Source organism: Aphelocoma coerulescens, chromosome 9 (genome assembly GCF_041296385.1).
Source record: "Aphelocoma coerulescens isolate FSJ_1873_10779 chromosome 9, UR_Acoe_1.0, whole genome shotgun sequence".
Taxonomy (NCBI): Eukaryota; Metazoa; Chordata; class Aves; order Passeriformes; family Corvidae; genus Aphelocoma; species Aphelocoma coerulescens.
The window spans coordinates 14,611,921-14,631,995 of NC_091023.1; the positions used below are offsets into that span (position 1 = coordinate 14,611,921).

General features: G+C 37.0%; 1 protein-coding gene across 4 annotated transcripts in view; it reads left to right on the top strand.

Annotated features, from left to right (window-relative positions):
* The window catches only part of ATP13A3 (ATPase 13A3), a 58,135-nt gene extending 38,098 nt beyond the window's left edge, over window positions 1–20,037 (top strand). For 2 of the 4 annotated variants that reach the window (XM_069023995.1, XM_069023994.1), the window contains exons 16-33: window positions 33–149; window positions 1,168–1,185; window positions 1,277–1,430; window positions 1,516–1,636; window positions 2,822–2,946; window positions 3,833–4,011; window positions 4,462–4,584; window positions 4,668–4,747; window positions 5,437–5,479; window positions 5,577–5,686; window positions 6,528–6,624; window positions 7,511–7,583; window positions 8,386–8,563; window positions 9,232–9,419; window positions 9,849–9,937; window positions 10,139–10,219; window positions 13,905–13,994; window positions 15,466–20,037. In XM_069023995.1, the coding sequence (XP_068880096.1) occupies window positions 33–149; window positions 1,168–1,185; window positions 1,277–1,430; window positions 1,516–1,636; window positions 2,822–2,946; window positions 3,833–4,011; window positions 4,462–4,584; window positions 4,668–4,747; window positions 5,437–5,479; window positions 5,577–5,686; window positions 6,528–6,624; window positions 7,511–7,583; window positions 8,386–8,563; window positions 9,232–9,419; window positions 9,849–9,937; window positions 10,139–10,219; window positions 13,905–13,994; window positions 15,466–15,663 (2,064 nt within the window). In that variant the 3' untranslated portion in view covers window positions 15,664–20,037. Of the gene's footprint in view, window positions 1–32; window positions 150–1,167; window positions 1,186–1,276; window positions 1,431–1,515; window positions 1,637–2,821; window positions 2,947–3,832; window positions 4,012–4,461; window positions 4,585–4,667; window positions 4,748–5,436; window positions 5,480–5,576; window positions 5,687–6,527; window positions 6,625–7,510; window positions 7,584–8,385; window positions 8,564–9,231; window positions 9,420–9,848; window positions 9,938–10,138; window positions 10,220–10,762; window positions 10,909–13,904; window positions 13,995–15,465 lie in introns of those variants that run through there. The other 2 variants (XM_069023996.1, XM_069023997.1) reach the window with 2 other exon arrangements.
* Window positions 20,038–20,075: the final 38 nt, after the last annotated feature.

Genomic DNA, 20,075 nt, shown 5'->3' on the forward strand with positions numbered 1-20,075 from the left:
ATAAATTAGTTGATTTTTTTTTTAAAATACAGATTTTAGAAGAAGCAACTGAAGAGGAAACAGCCCTTCATAATCGAATCATGCCGACAGTGGTTCGACCTTCAAAACAACTTTCCCCAGAATCCAAGCAAGCCACAGATCAAGAAATGGTATAAAAACTCAAAACAATTGATTTAAAGAAACACATTTTACTGTATGCTGTGGTTCTGGCTGATAAAACTGAAACAGGATCAGAACTGTGAGGGTTTTGATGGCAAAGACACAAACATGTTTAAATTGTTGTTGAAGGTAGTGGATCAGTATATGCCACTTTCAAGGTGAGCAAACAGTGTCAGCATTATTACCTTTACAGACTGGTTATAAAGTACAGTAATGCTTTTTGAGCTTACACCTTTTAATATTGGTGTTGTTACCAAATTCCTACTGTGTTAATGGGGTGCTTAGGTGTGCTCACCTTGCAGTTTCAGTTAAAACAGTCATTTGTTAACGTCACTGTGTGGTGTGGAATTCTGCCACTTTTGTACCTTAGAGATATATTAAGTGCTGAGTAAAAAAAACAAAATGTACTTAGCAGATTTAAAAGTTCCTTCTACTGTATTTTGAAGTATTTTTAAATATTTCACGAAGGGGAATTTTAAGCATGTGAATGTATATCCAGATTATCACAGGGTAGTGGGAGAGTATAACAGGTCAGTTCATCTGTATGAGTCATATTTTGTAGTACATAAAAATGTCTTTCTTTTGTTCAGAGGTCAGTGTCACATGCACAGCAGCAATTACTGTGCAGTAGTTGACATCTGAACATTCTTGAAACTTACTACATGATTTTTGGGGGAATATACTTAATAATCGTGGCCTCATTCTGAAACACCATTGTACTTCAGTCTTTCACAAAGGCTAAACAGATGGTTTGGACTATGAAGGGTCTTGCAAATTCTAATAAAGAAATCAAGCTCTGCAGTTCTACTGTGTCTCACTTAAAGTAAAGGATATTAAACAGATGCTGCATATTTATGTTTAGCTTTTATGAAATCCATTGAAAATACAATAGGACTTGATACCAAGAATGCTGTGCAGGTTCATTTACTGATTTATGTTGAAATAATTTGTAGCCTAAGAAATACTTAAAATTGATATTTAGGGTGACTGTATTTTTTTTTTTTTCAGGAATTGTTTGAGCTGTCGGTAAGTACACTTTTCCATTAGGAACATACCTATTTTTCTTAAGATGTATGTGGATGTAACCCTTTTCTTCCTTCCTTCCTGTGTGACACAGACTGGGTATGAAATTGGAATTGTGCGCCAGTTTCCGTTTTCCTCCGTGTTGCAGCGCATGTGTGTAATAGCCAGGGTTCTAGGGGAAAAGAGAATGGATGCTTACATGAAAGGTGCCCCAGAAGTGATTGCCAGCTTGTGTAAGCAGGAAACAGGTAAAGGGACAAACTATTTTTATTTCTTCTATAGCTCAGCTGAAAGATGAATACTTTAATAACTCTAAACTTGATCTTTCTAAAGTTCCTGTTGACTTTGAGCATGTCCTGGAAGAATATACTAAGCAGGGCTTCCGAGTTATTGCTCTTGCTCACAGAAAACTGGAGTCTAAGCTTACGTGGCACAAAGTCCAGACTATTAGCAGGTAAGAGTGACTTCACTTTTTTAATAAGTAACAGGCTTTAAAAGCTGCATGCTTTGAATTAATATGTAATGTGTATTTTTGTTTAAATTAATTACTACTCTTGTTTAGCTTTCTTCTGTCTTGACATACATAGTTCTGTGCATCCTTTAGTTGTGGCCTGGACATTTAAGATACGGAAGTTTTTTTCTGCAATAAAGTGAATTCAGAGGATGATCTTTAAGCTGGAAATGAACTGGAATATTATTTTCATTATGTCCAATGTACACTATTGTGGCAGTAAACCTCATCTGATTTCTTTACTTGCACATACTTATGTCATCTTTGTTTATTAAGGATAACAGCAAGTAGGTGAAATCCTCCTGTGCATGTTTGATGCAGTTTCTTTGTCTTCTAAAGGCAGCATGTCCATTTTCACATTGCAGAGCTTATCAGAGGTTTGGGAGGTAGAAAGGTTTCTTCCTTCAAAGAGTAGTACCTCCTGTTAGTTATTTTTCAGCTGAGCCTAGTTTTGTGAATAATGTAATCTTTCCCACAGTGTTTGAATATGTAGCATAGCTATGAAAATGCCAGCTTTGACTGTATTCTTTTGTATCAGCCCTGTGTATGAGGTGAACATTTGGCAAAGTAGAGAAATGAGTTTTCCAGTTTCAGGTGTGAAAATTTACAGTAGCAGTAGAATACCCAAGACCTGTAAATACGCCAACTTCTTAATGTAAACCAAAGTTAAGTAGTTTCTCTGTTTAATTAGCTAGTGCCTGTTAATCTTACATGCCTTTGTAACATAATGTGGTGGCTTTTATGTTAAGGTTCAGCTAATTTGGAAAACAAAGATGTGCACTCTAAACATATCTTAATATTTGGCCTGTGAATGCAGTTAGTTTCAGAGCATGTTTTCTAGCTATAACCTTTTTGAGACTGTCATTTCCTTTAGAAGGCATTCTCGTGGAAGAAACTGAAAATTTTGCTTGAGAGGAAACAACATTTTCTCACACTGGTTTTCAATTAAAACAAGGGAAATAAGTGTAAATTATTGTGATGGTATCTCTCACATCACTTTTTATAAAGCAAATTACTTCATGGGTAAAAAACCACACATTCCTCTTTAATAAGCAGAAAATCAGGCTTTTAAGGCTTCATCTAATAATTGTAAATCTTATAATCTCTTCCTTGTCTCTTTTTCATCAGAGATGCTATTGAAAGCAACATGGATTTTATGGGGTTAATAATAATGCAAAACAAGTTAAAGCAAGAAACCCCTGCTGTACTTGAAGATTTGCATAAAGCCAACATTCGCACTGTCATGGTTACAGGTTAGCATGTAAACATACTCAAAGGTCAATCTCTTCTTGGTCTTGTTCTAATTATGGTGTATGAAGTCAAATTTTAGGGTCAGTAGGCTTACACTGTGTTTATAGCAACAGGGAAGTTTAGAAACTTACGAAAGTATTCAGACACTAATTTATTTCTTTTTGGGTGCAAGTTGCTTGGTACGTCAGAGAAACCAGAAGAGGCTCTAATTCCACTTCATAGTTTCTGCTCCCTAGCTCTGTTAACAAGCTACTTGATACTGAATTGGAGGATGAAAACCCTTAGAAGTCTTCCAAATTAGGCTAAGGGAAAGTCCTGCTCTAATTTTATGATTGAACTCGCTTTGAGCAGGAGGTTGGACTGGATGTCCTGAGGGTCCCTACCATTTTGATTTATACTATGAAAAGTCACTTTGCATTGGATTTTTTTGGGGAGAATGACTTAGGTCCTTGTAAGTGTGCTAGGTGTCTGTGCTCAGTGTTTTCCATACAATATGTGTTGGCTTTTTAAATCACAGGTGGTGTGATTTTGGAGTGTTTTGCTAGGCTAGCAATACAACTCTGTGTTTGCATGTTCTGTGACTGTGTAAAAAGCAGTATTTTAAATGGCTGCATGTTTTCTGCCTGATTTTCCATATACACTAAGATTTGGTCAATAAGAGATCTTTATGACTCCAAGCAGCACACAAAATTTCTAGGGTAGGGGGTTTGCCTGGTAGGCTTTGATTGTTGTCTGTAGGCTTGGTTTGCTCTGAGGTTGTCACTGGTACGTGGGGCAGTCCTCCTCCTAGTTCTAAACTGGCTTTGTTAGCTTTTCTCTTATGGGGAATATCAGTGTATGATTGATTCTTTTCTGACTGAAACCCTTTTAAATGCAATTGTTTAACAGGGGATAACATGTTAACTGCTATCTCTGTGGCCAGAGACTGTGGAATGATTCTACCTCAGGATAAGGTCATTATTGCTGAAGCACTACCTCCAAAGGATGGGCAGGCTGCCAGGATCAACTGGCATTATGCAGATACCCTCGCAAAATGCACTAGTTCATCACCAGCCATAAACTCAGAGGTAACATGACTATATTTTGCCCTTAGAGTGTAAGCAGTTAGTGTTCTTTTTATGTTATTCCATTAAATAAATCTTCTGTTAAGTGTCAATTCAGAATTGATATAGTAGTTAACTTTCAGATGTTCAAATACCAAAGACTAGTAAAGCAGCTGAGGGAGGTAGTTTTTCAACTGTGATATGACATTTGACATTTCACTTGTGCAGGAGACAGGGCTTTTTCCCAACATTTCAATCTGTTAAGACTTTTCTAGCTGCTTGTAGTTGAAACATTTAACCACATTTTCTTAGTAATAAGTAAGTGTTTTCATTATATGAGGATTTTTTCAAGTGACATTCTTACAAACCTTCGCTTGTGTGGGATCTGTAGGAATACCCCTCTGAGTATTAGCTTGAAATGGCAAGGTATCTGTGTAATGCATTACAGCTGGTGTATTAAACTACTTTTGATAGGATATTCCAGTTAAATTGGTCCATGAAAGCCTTGAGGATCTCCAGATGACAAAATACCATTTTGCAATGAATGGGAAGTCATTTGCGGTGATTTTGGAGCATTTTCAGGACCTGGTACCCAAGGTGAGCATTTTACTTGAGTATGGGTACTTTCAATGGTGAACAGACTTTGCCCTGTGAGCATTAAGAACTCTCCTCTCTTCCAGCTCGTGCTGCATGGCACCGTGTTTGCTCGCATGGCGCCTGATCAGAAAACGCAGTTGGTGGAAGCTTTACAAAATGTAGAGTAAGTATTTGCTTAAGCATAGAAAGCGAGAGGGTTGACTGTGTTTGGTGTGATAGGAGACAAAAGTTATGCATGCTGCTAGCTGTTGTGCCTGAAGAAAAAGGTTGGGCTGATGGAACTTCCTTGTGTTGGTAGATCAGCCTATTAGCTGATCCAACAGAATGAGAGTAGTACCATCTGCTGGCTAGTTGTGAAAGTTGCAGACTTTTCATGAGGTTTTAAATGAGGATTATGTGCATAAAGTGACTAACATATTTTTTTTAATGCAGTTGCTTGGTTTATGAAATAAACTCATCAAATGTCTTCTGTGTATTACCAGAAGTATTATCAGGATGTTTTCTGTTCACATTGATCAATATGTGACTGTTGGTGTCAGGCCTTGCAGCTCTACAAGATACTACAGAAGTGTCATTGCCTAGAGCAAAGGTTCTGTTCTTTAGACCACCTTGGGATGATAGAGAGCTAATTCACCATTATTGCTTTGATTGACGTGTCATTGTCATGTTACTTTTCTGTCTACTTCCTTATATGTATAACAGCAACAGTAATTGATTTCAGCATTAATGGTCACGCATTGTTATGCAAACCCTGAATAACTCAAAGTAATATAGAAGTAATTAATGAAATAAGCTAAGTGGGCTATGGTTGGAGAATGGTCCAGAATGCTGATGTCTGTTCGGTTTTTGTAGTTACTATGTGGGCATGTGTGGAGATGGAGCAAATGACTGTGGGGTAAGTATATTTTTATTTTCCATACAGAACTGTTCAGTTAAATTGTACAGCTGAAAGCAAGTTCTAAAATGGTCTCTATTTCAATGTTACCTGGCAGGCACTAAAGAGGGCACATGGTGGTATATCTCTGTCTGAACTTGAGGCTTCTGTGGCATCACCATTCACTTCCAGGACACCCAGTATTTCCTGTGTGCCAAAGCTGATCAGGTAATGCCACTGACCGTGAACTTCAGTGTGTCTGTGTAATTCCTTTTGCATGCTCTATTTTAGTATATATTTGATGTTGTAGGAAACCAGTGTGAATTACAGAACAATCCATACATTTATAGTGGTTCTGTTTCTGTACTGAAGGTACTCTGAGCATAACCCTGCCATAGTATGATTTACTATTTTGTTATAAAATCCTTTGTCCATGTAAAGTTAATTTTTCAAAGCATGACCAAACTTCTACACATTAGTCTTTAATTTTGTCATAGTGACTTTGCTAGTTTCCATAAAGGCTGTTATAATTGCAAACACTAAAAATCTTCAGGTGATTGCTCAGCACCATACAAAGTAGAAGACAATTTCTAAACAGGTTTTGACCAATTTTTTATTCTCGAATTGGAAGTTAGGTAATGATTTTGGATAAAGGTCAGCCAAAGAAGAATCTGGGGATCTGTGGGGAACTAATGAACTAATGCATTATCAGAAACATTTCTGAAGTCAGCAGCTCTGTGGCTGACTGTGTGTTCATTCAATCATGCAGTAAACTAATGCTTCATAGATGTTTTTGTAGAAAGACCTTCATTTTAAAACCTCTGTTAGAAAGCCACATGAAGTCCAAAGAGGACTGAAGTTAGGTGGTGGTTGAGTTCAGAAGACATGCCCACAACTTTGATGTTGGTGGAAGTGTGTCATTCTGACTCCTGTTTCTCTCTCTGTCTGCAGCCTAATGTCCCTCAAAGGGTTTTCTGGTGTGTTTAATTGCAGCTAACATTTTGGTAGGCAGAACTGAACTGCTTGCACAGAAAGCTTTGTAGTTACATGATTGCATCTATTTTGACAGGGAAGGCCGTGCTGCTTTAATAACTTCCTTCTGTGTGTTTAAATTCATGGCATTATACAGCATCATCCAGTACATCACTGTTACTTTGCTGTATTCTGTAAGTATTCTCTAAGTACTTATGCAGTGTCAGCACAATTCAGAAATTTGAAAGTTGATAGATATTTAATGGAAATTGTTGCAAGTCCCTTTGAGTACAACACATGCATTCAAAAATACATTTAGACTAAAAGTATTGTTAGTATTTTGGGTTTTTTTTTTTATATTAACTGTACAAAATACATGGTAGTATCTATTTAGAAAAGACAATAACCAATGGCTGTGAAAAGAAAGTCTCTACAGTGGGAAGTCCAGATAAGCATATAAACAAAGCAAAAATACAAATTTCAATTATGTAAAAACTTTCAGCAGTTTGAAATAGCCTAACATTTTTTCAAGGGCAATGCATTCCTTTTATGTTAGAATTGAAAGAAATTGGAAGTACTGATTTTTGGGGGGGAGGGGAGTGAAGCAAAGTGGAGTATTTCCTGTTAATATGATTGGATTCATAATAATGGCATATGGTAGAAATCTTGTATTTTAATTTGCATTCTGAGTCAGTTAAAGGTGCAAAGTATTAAAGGACCTTTGAGGTGGAAATGTTGACAGCTGTATGAGTACCTAGTGAGGCTATGGTGCTTAAAGAACTGTGGGCCTAAGCTGCTATTGCATTGGTATGTAAGATTCAATAATGTAATTTTGATTACAAACAAATTTCAATTACAAATAGCTTATCCATCTTGAAATTGTTTCATACAGTGATACTTCAGGAATTGTTCTGTGAATTGTAGAGTATTGAGGGTTCCTGCAGGTAAAGGAAGCCAGTTTGACAGGACACTGTCTTGTTTATAGAGTGAAATTCAAAGAATTAATGCCGTAAGAGTGTCACTGTAAATTTTTTGGGGTGTGAAGAAATTACCAATGTTTCAGTTGTGATTTCTCTCTAGATCCTGAGCAATTTGGGAGATTTCCAGTTTCTCTTCATTGATTTGGCAATCATTTTGGTGGTTGTCTTCACTAGTAAGTATTGTACTGAATTACTATTGCTGGCTTCTGTGAGCCACTTTTTGCTTGGTCAGATTTTCTTCAATACCTAATTACATGTGGTTTTGAGAAAACACTGTGACATACAGTGAAGATGTTATGACTATTACATCTGTGCATTAAGAAACCCAAACCACCACTGTGTACTGAATTAAACTCATATGAAATTTGTGAAATGTCCTCATACAAGAAGCAGGACATGGGCACGATCTTGGGCAACTAAGTCTTCACAGTACAGGAAGCTGGTTTGGGAATCAAAACAGGAGTTACTGCAATATCTTGCTCAAATGTTTTGATTCCTTGCATTCTTACTTTGAACTTCTGTCCACAAAATGTTACATTCAAAGTATTGCCTATGGAAACATTTGATCCTACATACGAGCCTAGCCTTCAATTCACTGGCTAGCAGTAGAATTCTATTTTCAAGTTTTAATAAAAACCTCTTCATTGAAGCAATGGCAGTCCAAAACTGAGGAGGCAAGCTGTAAGTCCTTGTGCCAGACAAAGGGAATTTGGCCAGACATACTAATTCCTTAAGTCTCATGGCTGCTACTGTCCCCTGCTATGCTGTGCTGCTGGGGAAGCAGCCTGTAGAAGGCACTGTGGCATTGTTCTAGGGCTTTATGATCTTTACAAGGTGGTTTCACATTTGCAGTTCTGGACTAAATTTTAAAGTGATGTCATGAGCAAGACATTCTAATTCCACAGAATGTGAACAGGATAACTCTTGAAAACCATAATGATGTAATGTGTCATTTGTTTTTTGTTCTCTTTGCAGTGAGTCTGAACCCTGCTTGGACAGAGCTTGTTGCACAAAGGCCTCCATCAGGTCTTATCTCAGGTCCACTTCTGTGTTCTGTGTTGTCTCAGATCATCATCTGCCTTGCTTTCCAAACCTTTGGGTTCTTTTGGGTCAAACAGCAGTCCTGGTATGAGCCTTGGACAGAAGACTCTGAGTAAGTGTTTCAGTGGCTCTGTGCAGGATACAGTAGTAATTGGAAAGCTATAGGCGATAGTTGCTCTCTTCTTTCTAGTCCCTCTTTGGGGACTTTGAAAATAAAGCTTCTGTATGGCAGCTTTTTACTCTGCTGATTTCTTCTGAAAAGCATACTAATATATGGGAGCTACCCAGTGGCTGAAAAGCAAAATTGGGTCAGTCAGATGGCTTGGTCTAATGACTCTTCAACTTTGGGACAGATGAGGTAGAAATTTGAAATTAATGGTTCAGATCTATTTTATCTCTGTCCTATTATAAAGCTTTGTTTTACTGTTAGAGTTACAGTAAATCAAATTCATTTTTTTGAAAATGAAGACATGTTTTAATTTTTTTTTAGATTGCAATATTTTCTTGCCTGTTTCTGAAGTTTGTCTACAATGACAGTTTTTAAACAGTTCACGTGGAAAATTTACAAACTGGAAGCATAACAGAACTCCAAGCTCTGAATTCAAAAAAATTGCTACCTCCCTGCCACAGTTTTGAGTTATTTCTTAGTACCTGTAATATGTTCTCAAGTTTAAGCTTTTTTGCTACTGTAGCAATTTGTTCTGTCGTTACTTTTTGTAAATAAGTGGACCTTATTTGCCTCTTCTCCATAGCTCAGTGTTCAATGCTTTTGTGTTGTAGTGCATGTAATGTGTTGGACACCAAGAACACCAGCTCTGCACACCATGGGAATGAGACTATTCATGATGAACATTACATTAAAAATTATGAAAACACAACTTTGTTTTTTATATCCAGCTTTCAGTACCTCATAGTGGCAATTGTATTTTCTAAAGGAAAGCCCTTTAGACAACCATGCTACAAAAATTGTAAGTCCTTTCTTGGTATATAGAGTTCCAAATAGAACTCCCAAGTGACTGTGCATTTGTTGACAATTCTGTTGTGCCGCTTCAGCAGCAGTAGTGTTGCTAGGAGATCATAGTGCAATTATCCTCTGATCATCACAGCTAGAAATAATGAAATACTAAACTGTATGGAGGAATTTGTGTTAATAGTTGCTTTGTTTGTAGAAGTATATGTGTATATACATTTCAAAGTGAGCCAGTGAGAAAAGCTCAGGCCTTCTGTCTCTTTATGGCTATCAGCACAACTAGTATTGCCAAATTTGCCTGGAAGGGGTTTAGAGGGTGAAGAGAGGTTGCGTCCAGAGAGTGATGAACTCATGATACTTGTTAAAACTGTCTAAAACTCTTGATTGTGAGATGGTCCAATTAAAATATTTTTTTCTTCTTTTACAGTTCTGTTTGTTTTATCTGTTATAGTTCTTTATGTCTTCATATTTTTCATCATGTTGCATCCTGTTGAACCTATTGACTCATTTCTTGAGGTGAGAGCCAGCAGATCTGTGGGTGTGTCAGCTTCCTGGGGGAGCTGATGGGTTGCCTTTGGGGCAGGCGTGACCCCTGCAGAACTTTAGCATCACATCACTGGGTGGGGAGGGAGAATTTATAATGCTGAGTCTGGTCTGTTTTGGATGTGTGTTTATTTCACATGTGTGTTTCTAACCTCTGGCAACTTGTTTCCACAGCTTGTGTGTGTGCCACCTGAGTGGCGCCTAAGAATTGTCATCATCGTTATTCTAAATGCTGTTGTATCTGTGCTGACAGAGGTAAGAAATCCAAATGGAAAAAATGCTTCTAAGTGTTTATTTTTTCAGGGTGCGTGTTCATCTTTTATTTAGAAGGTCTCTCTTCACAGCAGGCCACTCTGAGTGGCTGCTGTTTTCTTGTTAAGTGTGTATTTCTTAAGCACATGCAAATGTCCTTGTTGGCTAGATTTAAGGTGTCAAGATTTTCTGTGTTAAAAGTGTAATTTAAAAATCTTTTTTTATTAAAAAATGGGAGCAGGGAGGGAGCTGAAAGACTTAATAATTCAACTATTTCATATTAAAATACTCCATTTTTATTTTCTGTGTTACTTCAGAATAGCAGTGTACTAGAGAACTATATAAAATCCCTAGGGGAGCCCCCTGTACTCCATTTGGATTGTACACATAGCTTATTGTTCAGAATAATGCAGGTCTGTGTAACTCAGTTGTCTGATATGATCAAAGTTCTGAAGTAGAGATGTTCATGCAAATCTGCTTTTTCCATCACTGAGCTTGTCCAAAGTCAGTCACTCTGGATGTTGACCTCTTCTGCTGTAATTCCAGAGTTAATGTGTGCAGAAACATGCCCTACCTTTCATCCGGGTGCCTTGTTTTGTTTCCAAGAATCAAAGTTTGACAGATAAATCTTCCAGAAGAAGTCTGGATTCACAGTCAGTTTTTATTCCTGTGGTTATTTCTTCTCCCTGTTAACTGAGGTGGCATTTCCAACCTGAATATATTTGGGTTTTGGTTGCAGTCATGAGTCACATTTTGTTCCTACAAGATGAAAAAGCCTTCCAACATTATGTAGTGCTTGCACACTACAATTATCTGTTTTTACTGTGTAACATTTTCTACAGCTTCTAATCAATATTTCCATTACAATGTGAGGGATTGCTATCAATGTAACCAGCATAATATTTGCTTGGATCATATAATTTTGGCCTTCAAAGAGTACTACAGCATTAATATTCTGTCCAATTAACATGTTTTTCCCTTTTATTTGTGACCTAGTAAAAATTACCTCAAAGGTTTTTTTCAGATACTTGAATGAAAATTATCAAGCCTTTGTGTTTAAAATGTTGTTCCAAATAGAATTTGCAAAATGTGTTCTTATGTTGCTGCCTATTGGAACATGTTTTTCAGTGTTTTCACATGACAGACGACAACGTGTCTTTTCCAAAACATGGCAGTAGATACTAATTTTCTTGGCCTCTGTCTTGTTGTTAACAAGTTTATCCACTATTAAAGCTCCTGTGCCTTTCTTACATTGTCCTGTATGCACTCCAACCCTTCTTGTGATGTTTTTCCTTTATGCCCTTGAATTCTTTCATTTTTTTGTATTAGTGAATACTTAATAGTGGGGGTTTTTTTTGCTTCCTTTTATTTGTGAAAAGTCAAATTTTATGTATATTGCTGTCTTTACCACTGAAACAAAATAGTTATTCTGAAGGTTCAGAATCATGGCTTTCTTTGTCTTCTGATAAATTTAAAACAAACCTACTAGACAGAAGTACTTTTTTCCTGTGCAACTTCAATTTTCAGTCCAATGATAAACATTACTGAGAGAAATAAGCTTACCATCTGCTGAAAAATTTCTTCGTTGTGCAGATGATCTTGCAACTTCTATAGAGTCTGGTGTTGTTTCTGTTCTGGGTGCGTAAGGGCTCCAGTAGAAAGTCTGTACAGTGTGCCAATCCACGTTTCAGCACGTGACTCTTGAGGACAAATGGTTCTCCTCTGGTTTAAATACGTGTTCATAAAGTTCCACTTGTGGGCCTTGCTGGTTGTCACATCAGCCTGAAAACTTGTGAATTTCTACTAAGCATCACCTAAGCAGTATAATTACCTGGAGACTGTTTTCTTTCACCCAGTATTTCAAACCTCACCCCACTCTTTTTCCTATGCAGGTTGGAGTTAGCATCTTTTTTACACTTGCAGTCATTTAACTTTCATTACCAAAACTGCAGGGGTGATTTGGCACATTTCTTTTAAACAGACTTCCCTATTTATCTTGTTGCCTGTACTTTAGTAATAAAACAGAAGTACCTAGTTCTTGGTCCTAATTGTTTGGGCTGTTACGCTTTGTCTTAAACCAAGTTTCTTCCACTTTGTAAGTGTAAGTTGAATGCTTTGTTACGGCAGATGAGTTGTTTTACTGTACAGCAGGGTCCCAGCAGGACTGTTGTTTAGAGATCCTCAAACCCCAAACCTTGTTTTACAATACACCTTCCATGACTTCAGCCCAACTCTTGAACTGCATTTGTCCAATTCCAGCAGTGTTACTCCACACTTCCTAAAGCTCTGCCAACTCCTTGGGTCCGGTGTGTTGTGTGAAAATCCCAGACTATTTCTTTCCTTCACTTCCAGTATCTCATTGTTTTTTTCTCCTTGTGTGCCTGGCTGGATTTTCTGCTTCCTTCACTTTTCACTACAGACTTGGTGCCACACGTTACATTCTGAGTATCCGGGAGAGGCTGCTGGTGGCAGCTCCTTCCATCTTTTAACAAGGTACTCTATTTCACCTAGAGTTTGTTCTGCTGAGAGCTGTCCCTCAGGAATTGCCTCTTTTAAGTCTCATGATTTTGAGATACATGAAGAATTGGATCTTCTTTAGTCACACCTGCCAGTATGACACTTTTGTGTCATGCTATGGTCCTATGTAGTTTTGTCATTGCTTCTACAACAGGAATAGTTTCCGACTGCGGTTGTCCCAAACATGTTGTCTGAAATGCTTTTGCTCTTTCTGTGTGGGTGCCAGACTAGATTCACAAAGCATGCAGATTCTTTCTACCAGATGCTAGGCAGATCCTAGCAGCTGTTCCTCCTTACCCCTGATGCCTGGTATAGACATGCTTAAACCAGACCGCCTTCAAAAATGAACATCTAACAAGCTGAAGATTTGTTGGCCAATGCTTTATAAAAGCACTATCAAATTCTGGTATATTACAAAATCATAAGCATTATAAAAATCTGTTACAAAAGTCTTGACTAATCAGCTCCCCATTTTCAATGGCAGAGGTTAGTCAGATGTTAGAAGTGGCATCTGTCCAAGGATCAGAGTTGTAGGCTTGAGGCCATGGAAGGTACAGGTTCACACCTGTGTTGTCAGATTTGCTCAAAGCTCTTGAGTCTGCCCATGCAGCTGTATGAGGATAACCAGATGGGCTCAACATACTACTCAAGTTCTGCCCTCTTTTAAAAACCTGGAACTATGCCTACCAAATTCCTTCATTCCTGCTGGTGGCTCAGCTTTGCTACCCCACTGCTGCTTTTCTGAGAATGTCACTGGTTTAAAACAGACTATGAACAAAGCATAGCTCCAAAATTAAATACATTGTAATGTTAAAGATGGTTTATGGGGAAACTGCTCTAAGCACTCGTATATTCCTGTGATGCTTTACAGGTTTTTAGAGTACTGAAACACATTAAGAATGTGTCTTTATGATTTTACCCATATCACTGGATGCAGTTTTAGTTTGCTGTTGATTTAAAGTACACATTCATATTCTTAAATTTTGTGTGAGCACTTAAGAATGAAAATGTTTATCACAAAAGTACCAGCAAGCAGCATAAACTCAGTTTTGCTTGCCACAGAATTAGTTATGCCTAAAGCACTATTTCAGGTTTTATTTGTAATGTGCACACTAACAACAAATGATCATTAGTTTCTTTAACTCTTCCCACTCACTGTAATGTCTCACAGAATGTCCTCCTTGATATGATCCTTTGGAAGGTTGTGTTCAATCGAGACAAACAAGGAGAATCTCGCCTCACCATACCCCAGCCGCCTCAGGTTGGAGACGAGTATTTTGCTGTCATCATTTGAGTGCATGTGGATTAATTTAGTTTTGTCTCTTAATTATCTATAAGTGTCTGTTGCCTTATCTTTAGCTTAAGTCTGCTTAAATTAGATTTCTGTAACTAAAATATTGAAAGGAAAGGGTTTTGGGTTTATATTCTTTTCCTTATTGACACTTACGGAGTTTAGTGTGTGTGCAAGAACTGTGACACAAACCTAGAGTATTGCTTTAAGACTTTTCTCACTTTATCTTTAGTTTCCACTTCAGCAAATTTTATTTGTGGTGTCACAAGTTAGCATGTTAGGACTGGGAACATCTTGATTTGCTTAGAAGCAATTAAATTAATTTGGTTTAGAGTTTTAGGTCATTGTCTGAGAGCAGTAATTTTTAGCATGTACAAATGAAACAAAACAAGATGGCAAACAAAAACACACTATTACTACTTCAGATGGTTTAGGACACTGAAAGATTTTTCAGGTGGCCATGAATTTTGGCCTGGTCTGCCCCTCTGCTGTTAATAGATGAAGGAAATCTATGTGAATCCCATAAAAACTAGCTTTAAGCCTGTTGGCTTATTACTTTTGGGTGATTGTACATTTGTGCTTGCTAGAATTACAATGGTTTATTTCTCAGCACTAAATTTTATTAAATGTATTCAGTTCAGAATTACCGTTGTCATTTTGAGGCTGTCGTAGAACAAATTGTTTTGTGTTCACTGAAGAGTGGAAATTGTTCTCAAGGCTCACATTTGGTTCAGTTCACCAATTGAAATTTAGAGCATGATGAAAACTACAGAATATATTACCATTAAGATGTCAGCCCTGCAGACTATAGGTGTTCTCTGAGACATTATAGGGATTCAGTCTCGAGAATGAGGAGTAGTGTTTCTCCTCCCCAGCTAATTAAATTACATGCATTAGACTGGGAGAGGAAACATAGGAAGGAAGACTTAAGTTCAGTAACTTGTGTATTTTTAAGTAGCTATTAATACCTGCACTATTTAGATTTCGTAGTATCAGCAAATTAAATTCTGCTACTTTTGTCTGACTGGCTGCCTTCAGTTTAACAATTCATGGCTTAAGAAGTGTTTTGAGATTTGGGGAATTTGCTTTTTCTAGACCAGGATTTTATTCTCCAATAGTAAAATCATTTAATGTTGCCTGTTCTATCTGTGATTATTGAAATGATTATAAAATATGCATAAAAACTGTTGGTGGTCTTAGATGTTATGATAATATTGAACACTTGCTTTTTCTTAATGTTTTTTGAATGTCATTGCTACAATAGTATAGAAGAGATGACACAGCAGAAGAGTTTCTGTACTACAGGTCCAATCCAATGTGGTAATGAAACAGTAAATTAAAGACTGAAATAATAGTTTTTCTTCTAGTGATTTACTGTATTGTTACTGACATTATTTTCTTCTTACAGTAATCCAGTTTTCAAATCTGTTCACTTCTGCAGGAGGCTGGGGACCGCTGTGGAGTCTGTTTCCTTTCTTCCCTATTTGGTTGTAGAGAGAAGACACCAAAAGCCAAGTATATGCACCTAGCTCAGGAACTGCTGGTTGATCCAGAATGGCCACCAAAACCCAGGACAACAACAGAAGCGAAAGTACCATCCCAAGAAAATGGTTCATATCAAATCATCACTGTAACGTAGCAGTGGATCTTGGTGGCATGTATCTTTAGTAGTATTCAGAAGAATGTAATTTTAAGGCTTTATTTGAAACTGCAGTGTGCTAAATGTCAAATTCTAATGCAGATATTTCCAACTGTTTCGTCTCTCTGAATACAAAATTCAGAGCCAGGTGTCTTATGGCTATACATTTTAAAAATGTAGGTCACCTTAGGCAGAACAAAAATGATTGTGTTTCCTTCCACCTTCTTTCAGATTTCATTGTTCCTAAATGAGATGCATTTGAAGGTTTAAACTGCAGGGCAGTTAAAACAGGTTCACATTATTTGCCTGGAGTATCTTAATAGTTGTTCTAACCTGCTTATCTGGGCATGTGTTCATGTAAACCTTATGATGTAATGGTTTCATGGCTGTACTAGAGGTGCATAATAGCCTTGTCATGGTTTTGGGTTTTTTTGTGTTTGTTTTTTTTTTGGTTGGTTGGGGTTATTTTGTTTGGTTGGTTGGTTTTTATATGACTGATGAAAAGTTTTGTGTTTCCAAACGGTTCTAAAATTTGTGTGTGTGTACCTCTAAGTTTGTCCCTATTCGTAAGGAGTGTTTCCAGGTGTAATGTTTGGGTTCTAATTTCAGTTGTTTAGTCTGCCACAGCAGGAATTGGGAATGCTGTAGAAGCAATATGCTCTGTCCTTAAGAAATAAGCACATTGCTTTCATGTGGGTTCTTGACTTCTTTTCTAGCTAACCACAAGGAAGGGCTTAGGTGGCCTCCAAAGGAGGAGCCATTTGGCTACACTCTAAAGTTTTTGGAGAAAGAAGGATGGAGAATCTAAACACTTTCTTCTATGTCATGTTTTATTACATTTAGCTATGCATTTCTCCATAGACCTTGCTTTTTCCAGCAGAAGGGTTGGATTATCCCTTTGTGGACCATGTTTTATTTGTAAATCTAAAGGTAATTTTCCTATATTCCTTGAAGTAGTAAGACCAGAGTTACTGCTGCAAGTGACACAGGAGTGGGAGGGAGGTCTATTGTCACATGCCCACGCTTGGGATTTGTGCACGTTAAGGACACAGGCCTTTCAAAGAGTCTGCCAGTATCTTAAGTGCTACATGTAGCTGTATGAAACAAAATTAAGAGAAAATTGAGCTAAAGTCTGTCTTGCTGCAGAACTGTAAGGCTTATGCAGATTTTATTTATTAAAAAAAAAAAAAAAAAGAAAAAGAAAAAAAGAAAAAATAAAAGCTTGTATCACCACTAACGCTGCTTAAGCATTAGGGGTAGCCATATATCATTTTGCCATGAGGCAGTATCAGAACACAAGATCACTAGAAAAATAGGTCTGCAAAGAAGTAGAGGCAGACAATGCTTTGACTTGCAAGGCTTAAAACTTTTTTATTGTTTTGGTTTTTTGGGTTTTTTTAACCCACAAATTACTGATCTCCAAACCATTGTCAACTTTGTAAATGTTTGGAAAAGTCTTCTTTTGTGTCTTTGGGAAGATTATAAATATTAAGTCTTGATCAGTCTGGTTTTGACCAGAGGCAAATGACTGGTCCAGACACCTCCAAGCTTTGGGAGAGGATCTGGGGTCTGAAGAAGTCATGATTCTATAGAGAACCTTTAGAGAAGGAAGTCGGGTCCTTTAGAGTAGTTGTGGAATGAGGGCCCCAAACTCACTGGCTGGCTGGGATTGTTTTGAAGTGTGTATATTCTGATGATGGAATTTGAGGTTTTGATGTTAATGATTTTTTTTTTGTTTCCTTTTCTTTTTTTTTTTCCTGAGTTGTTTTGTTTTGTTCTTTTAAATTCCTGTGGAGACAATTCCATTCCAGCCTTGTTTTAATCAGCAGAACTTTTCAGATCAGGCCTTATTCCCTTGTGCTGTTCTGTAAGGCAGTATGGACAGTGCCCTGCTGCTCATAGAATCATTAAGGTTGGAAAAGACCTTTAAGATCATGAAGTCCAACCATTAACCATGTTAATGTCAATCATGTTGTGGTTTCTGCAGTGTTGAATATACTGTGCCAACAGGGAATTTAAAAGTGGTGCTAAATGGTTTGGAAGACCTTTTCCTAGAACTTGGTTGTTGAAGTTATTGCTCCTCCTAAATAGTATGCATATGGTGTACTATCTTCCAGTCCAGCTGTCAGCTCTTTTCCTGATTTCTGTTGTTGTTGTTGTTGTTGTTGTTTGTTTTTGAGGAGTGGAGCAGGGGGAAAGGGGGAAGTGGTTTTCTTAGCACTCGTTCAACAGAGCAATGTTCTTATTATCCTGGCTTCGTACAGTCATAAACATTGAACAACATTGGTAGCTTTTAAAGGGTCTGCAACTGTGGGCTTGGATATATTAATTAGTCATGAACCTGAGTCAGTTGGCTAATTTCTGCCGATGTTGATTTTACAAAACCTTTGTAGCATGAAATAACTGATGAAGAATAATTCTTAGCTGCGTAAGTAGTATTCAAATCTAAACAAAAATAATACTTTAGTTGAAAAATGTTGTGAAGCTATGCATCTTGGACCTGGGAGCTGTGACTTATCCTTAAACGCATAAGCTTCTGCTTTCCATTTCACTGACCATTTTAGATTTGCTGTTCCGGGAGAACTGAAAGAAAATACTTGTCTTCCCCTTTTAAATGCTTTTGCTTAATAATTTCCCTGATAACTTCTCTCAGCTTGTTTGGTTTCTGAAGCTAGTTTTTCAGTCTTATTCTAGTTTATTAGACTTACCTAGAAAGTGAGGAGGAAACAGCTTATTAAAGTGGGCTTGTCTTTGGAGAACATTTTAGGGAACTCTTACTAAAACAGAAATTGCCAAGTGTCTCCACTTAACCGAGTGACTGATGGCTCATGAGCACAGTCAACTTGAATGTTTTGCAAATGGGAGCTTTGTTTCCTCCAGGTCTGCGTCCAGGGTTGGTAAATGTTCCTGAGGTTGCGTGCTTGAGCTCTGACGCTTAGTCAAGAATAATAAATCAGCTTTTCTGAGAATCTGTCTTGTTGTTGCAAGTTCAGCCACAAAATAAGCTTTTGCATTTTCTGCAATTATTGGGATTTATGCCTTCCTGCCCAAGAGCTGAATTTGACCACCTATCATTTTTCTCATTTTGAGCAGTTTAGTTTTTCTGGTTTTCAGAAATGCAGCAAACTAGATCTGCACTAGTGTATTCAGTTTCTGTTTTGAAGTAAGATAAAATTCATTTCGTAGTGAAAAAAATCTCTTTTAGAGTTCATCTTGGAAATCTAGATTCAGATGAACAGACCAAGTTAGTGAGCTCCACTAGATACTGGGTAGACATTTTCTTCCTGCTGTATATTTTGGCCTTATGTTGAGGAGTTTGATTTATTATTAAATTATTTGTGTATGCAGACTTTAATCTGTATGTATTTTATTTTGATGTATTAGGATTTGTAAATATTACTGATTTTTAAATATTATTTATGCACATACTTAAAGGACTGGTCTATCCAGAAAAGCAATTGCTAAATAATAAATGTTACTTTTTAGAAATAAATTACAAGATCATGAAATTGTATATCCCTCAGGGTTATTTTTAAAGTTTTTTTCCCTTTCCCTTCAGATTCAATTAGCAGTAACTCTAGTTTCATGTACTATAGAGCTAAATCTACTGTAAAAAGAAAATGCTGCAAATAATGCTTGAATAGAAGCAGCTAAAAAAACCCACAGAACTGTCCATATTCATCTTAACTTTAAATTGGAAACTATTACTGTTGCACTTTTTAAAAAGTTGTTGGATTTTTAATTCTATTTATTTTTTCTTTCTTCATGAAGGTTGTGCTGAACAGTCATCCCAAATTGGGTAAATAATCCTGTACTGTATATGTGTATGCAGTATAGTACTAAGCAGATGTGGAGTCCTTTTTATGCTGCAAATTTTTAAATGCTTATGTTGGTCATCACAAAATGAGAGAGCTCAAGTCCTGTAGGATTTCTCCCGTGAAATTCTGAATTGTAAACTTAGGGTTTTGTATGTCTAAGGGAAAGCTGTGGGTTTTTGACAATTTTTAGAGTCTTGAATATGTTGATTTTATATACAGTAAAGCTTCAGGTTTTTAAAACTATTTTCAACAAACTGCAGCTTGTTTAATAATTATGTGAACCAGAAACTACTTAGTTTGTCATGAATTCCTCAAGCCTAACAGATTAAAATGTTCATCATAACAGCGCTCTCTAGAAGCTCAGCTTCCTTTTATTTTTAAATCTGAAATGATACTACATCTTTGTATTTAAAATATGTATTGCTGCTCTAGAATGGTACCCTGTTGTCAAGAGGCATACATAAATAACTGTACAATAGAATTGTAAATAGACTTGTAAATCATTTTTGTGACTGAAGCTCTTTGAAAATAAAATTAAAATGAACAGATATTTTAACTCTTCTCATTAGTTTCATGAAATTGTTTTTAAATATT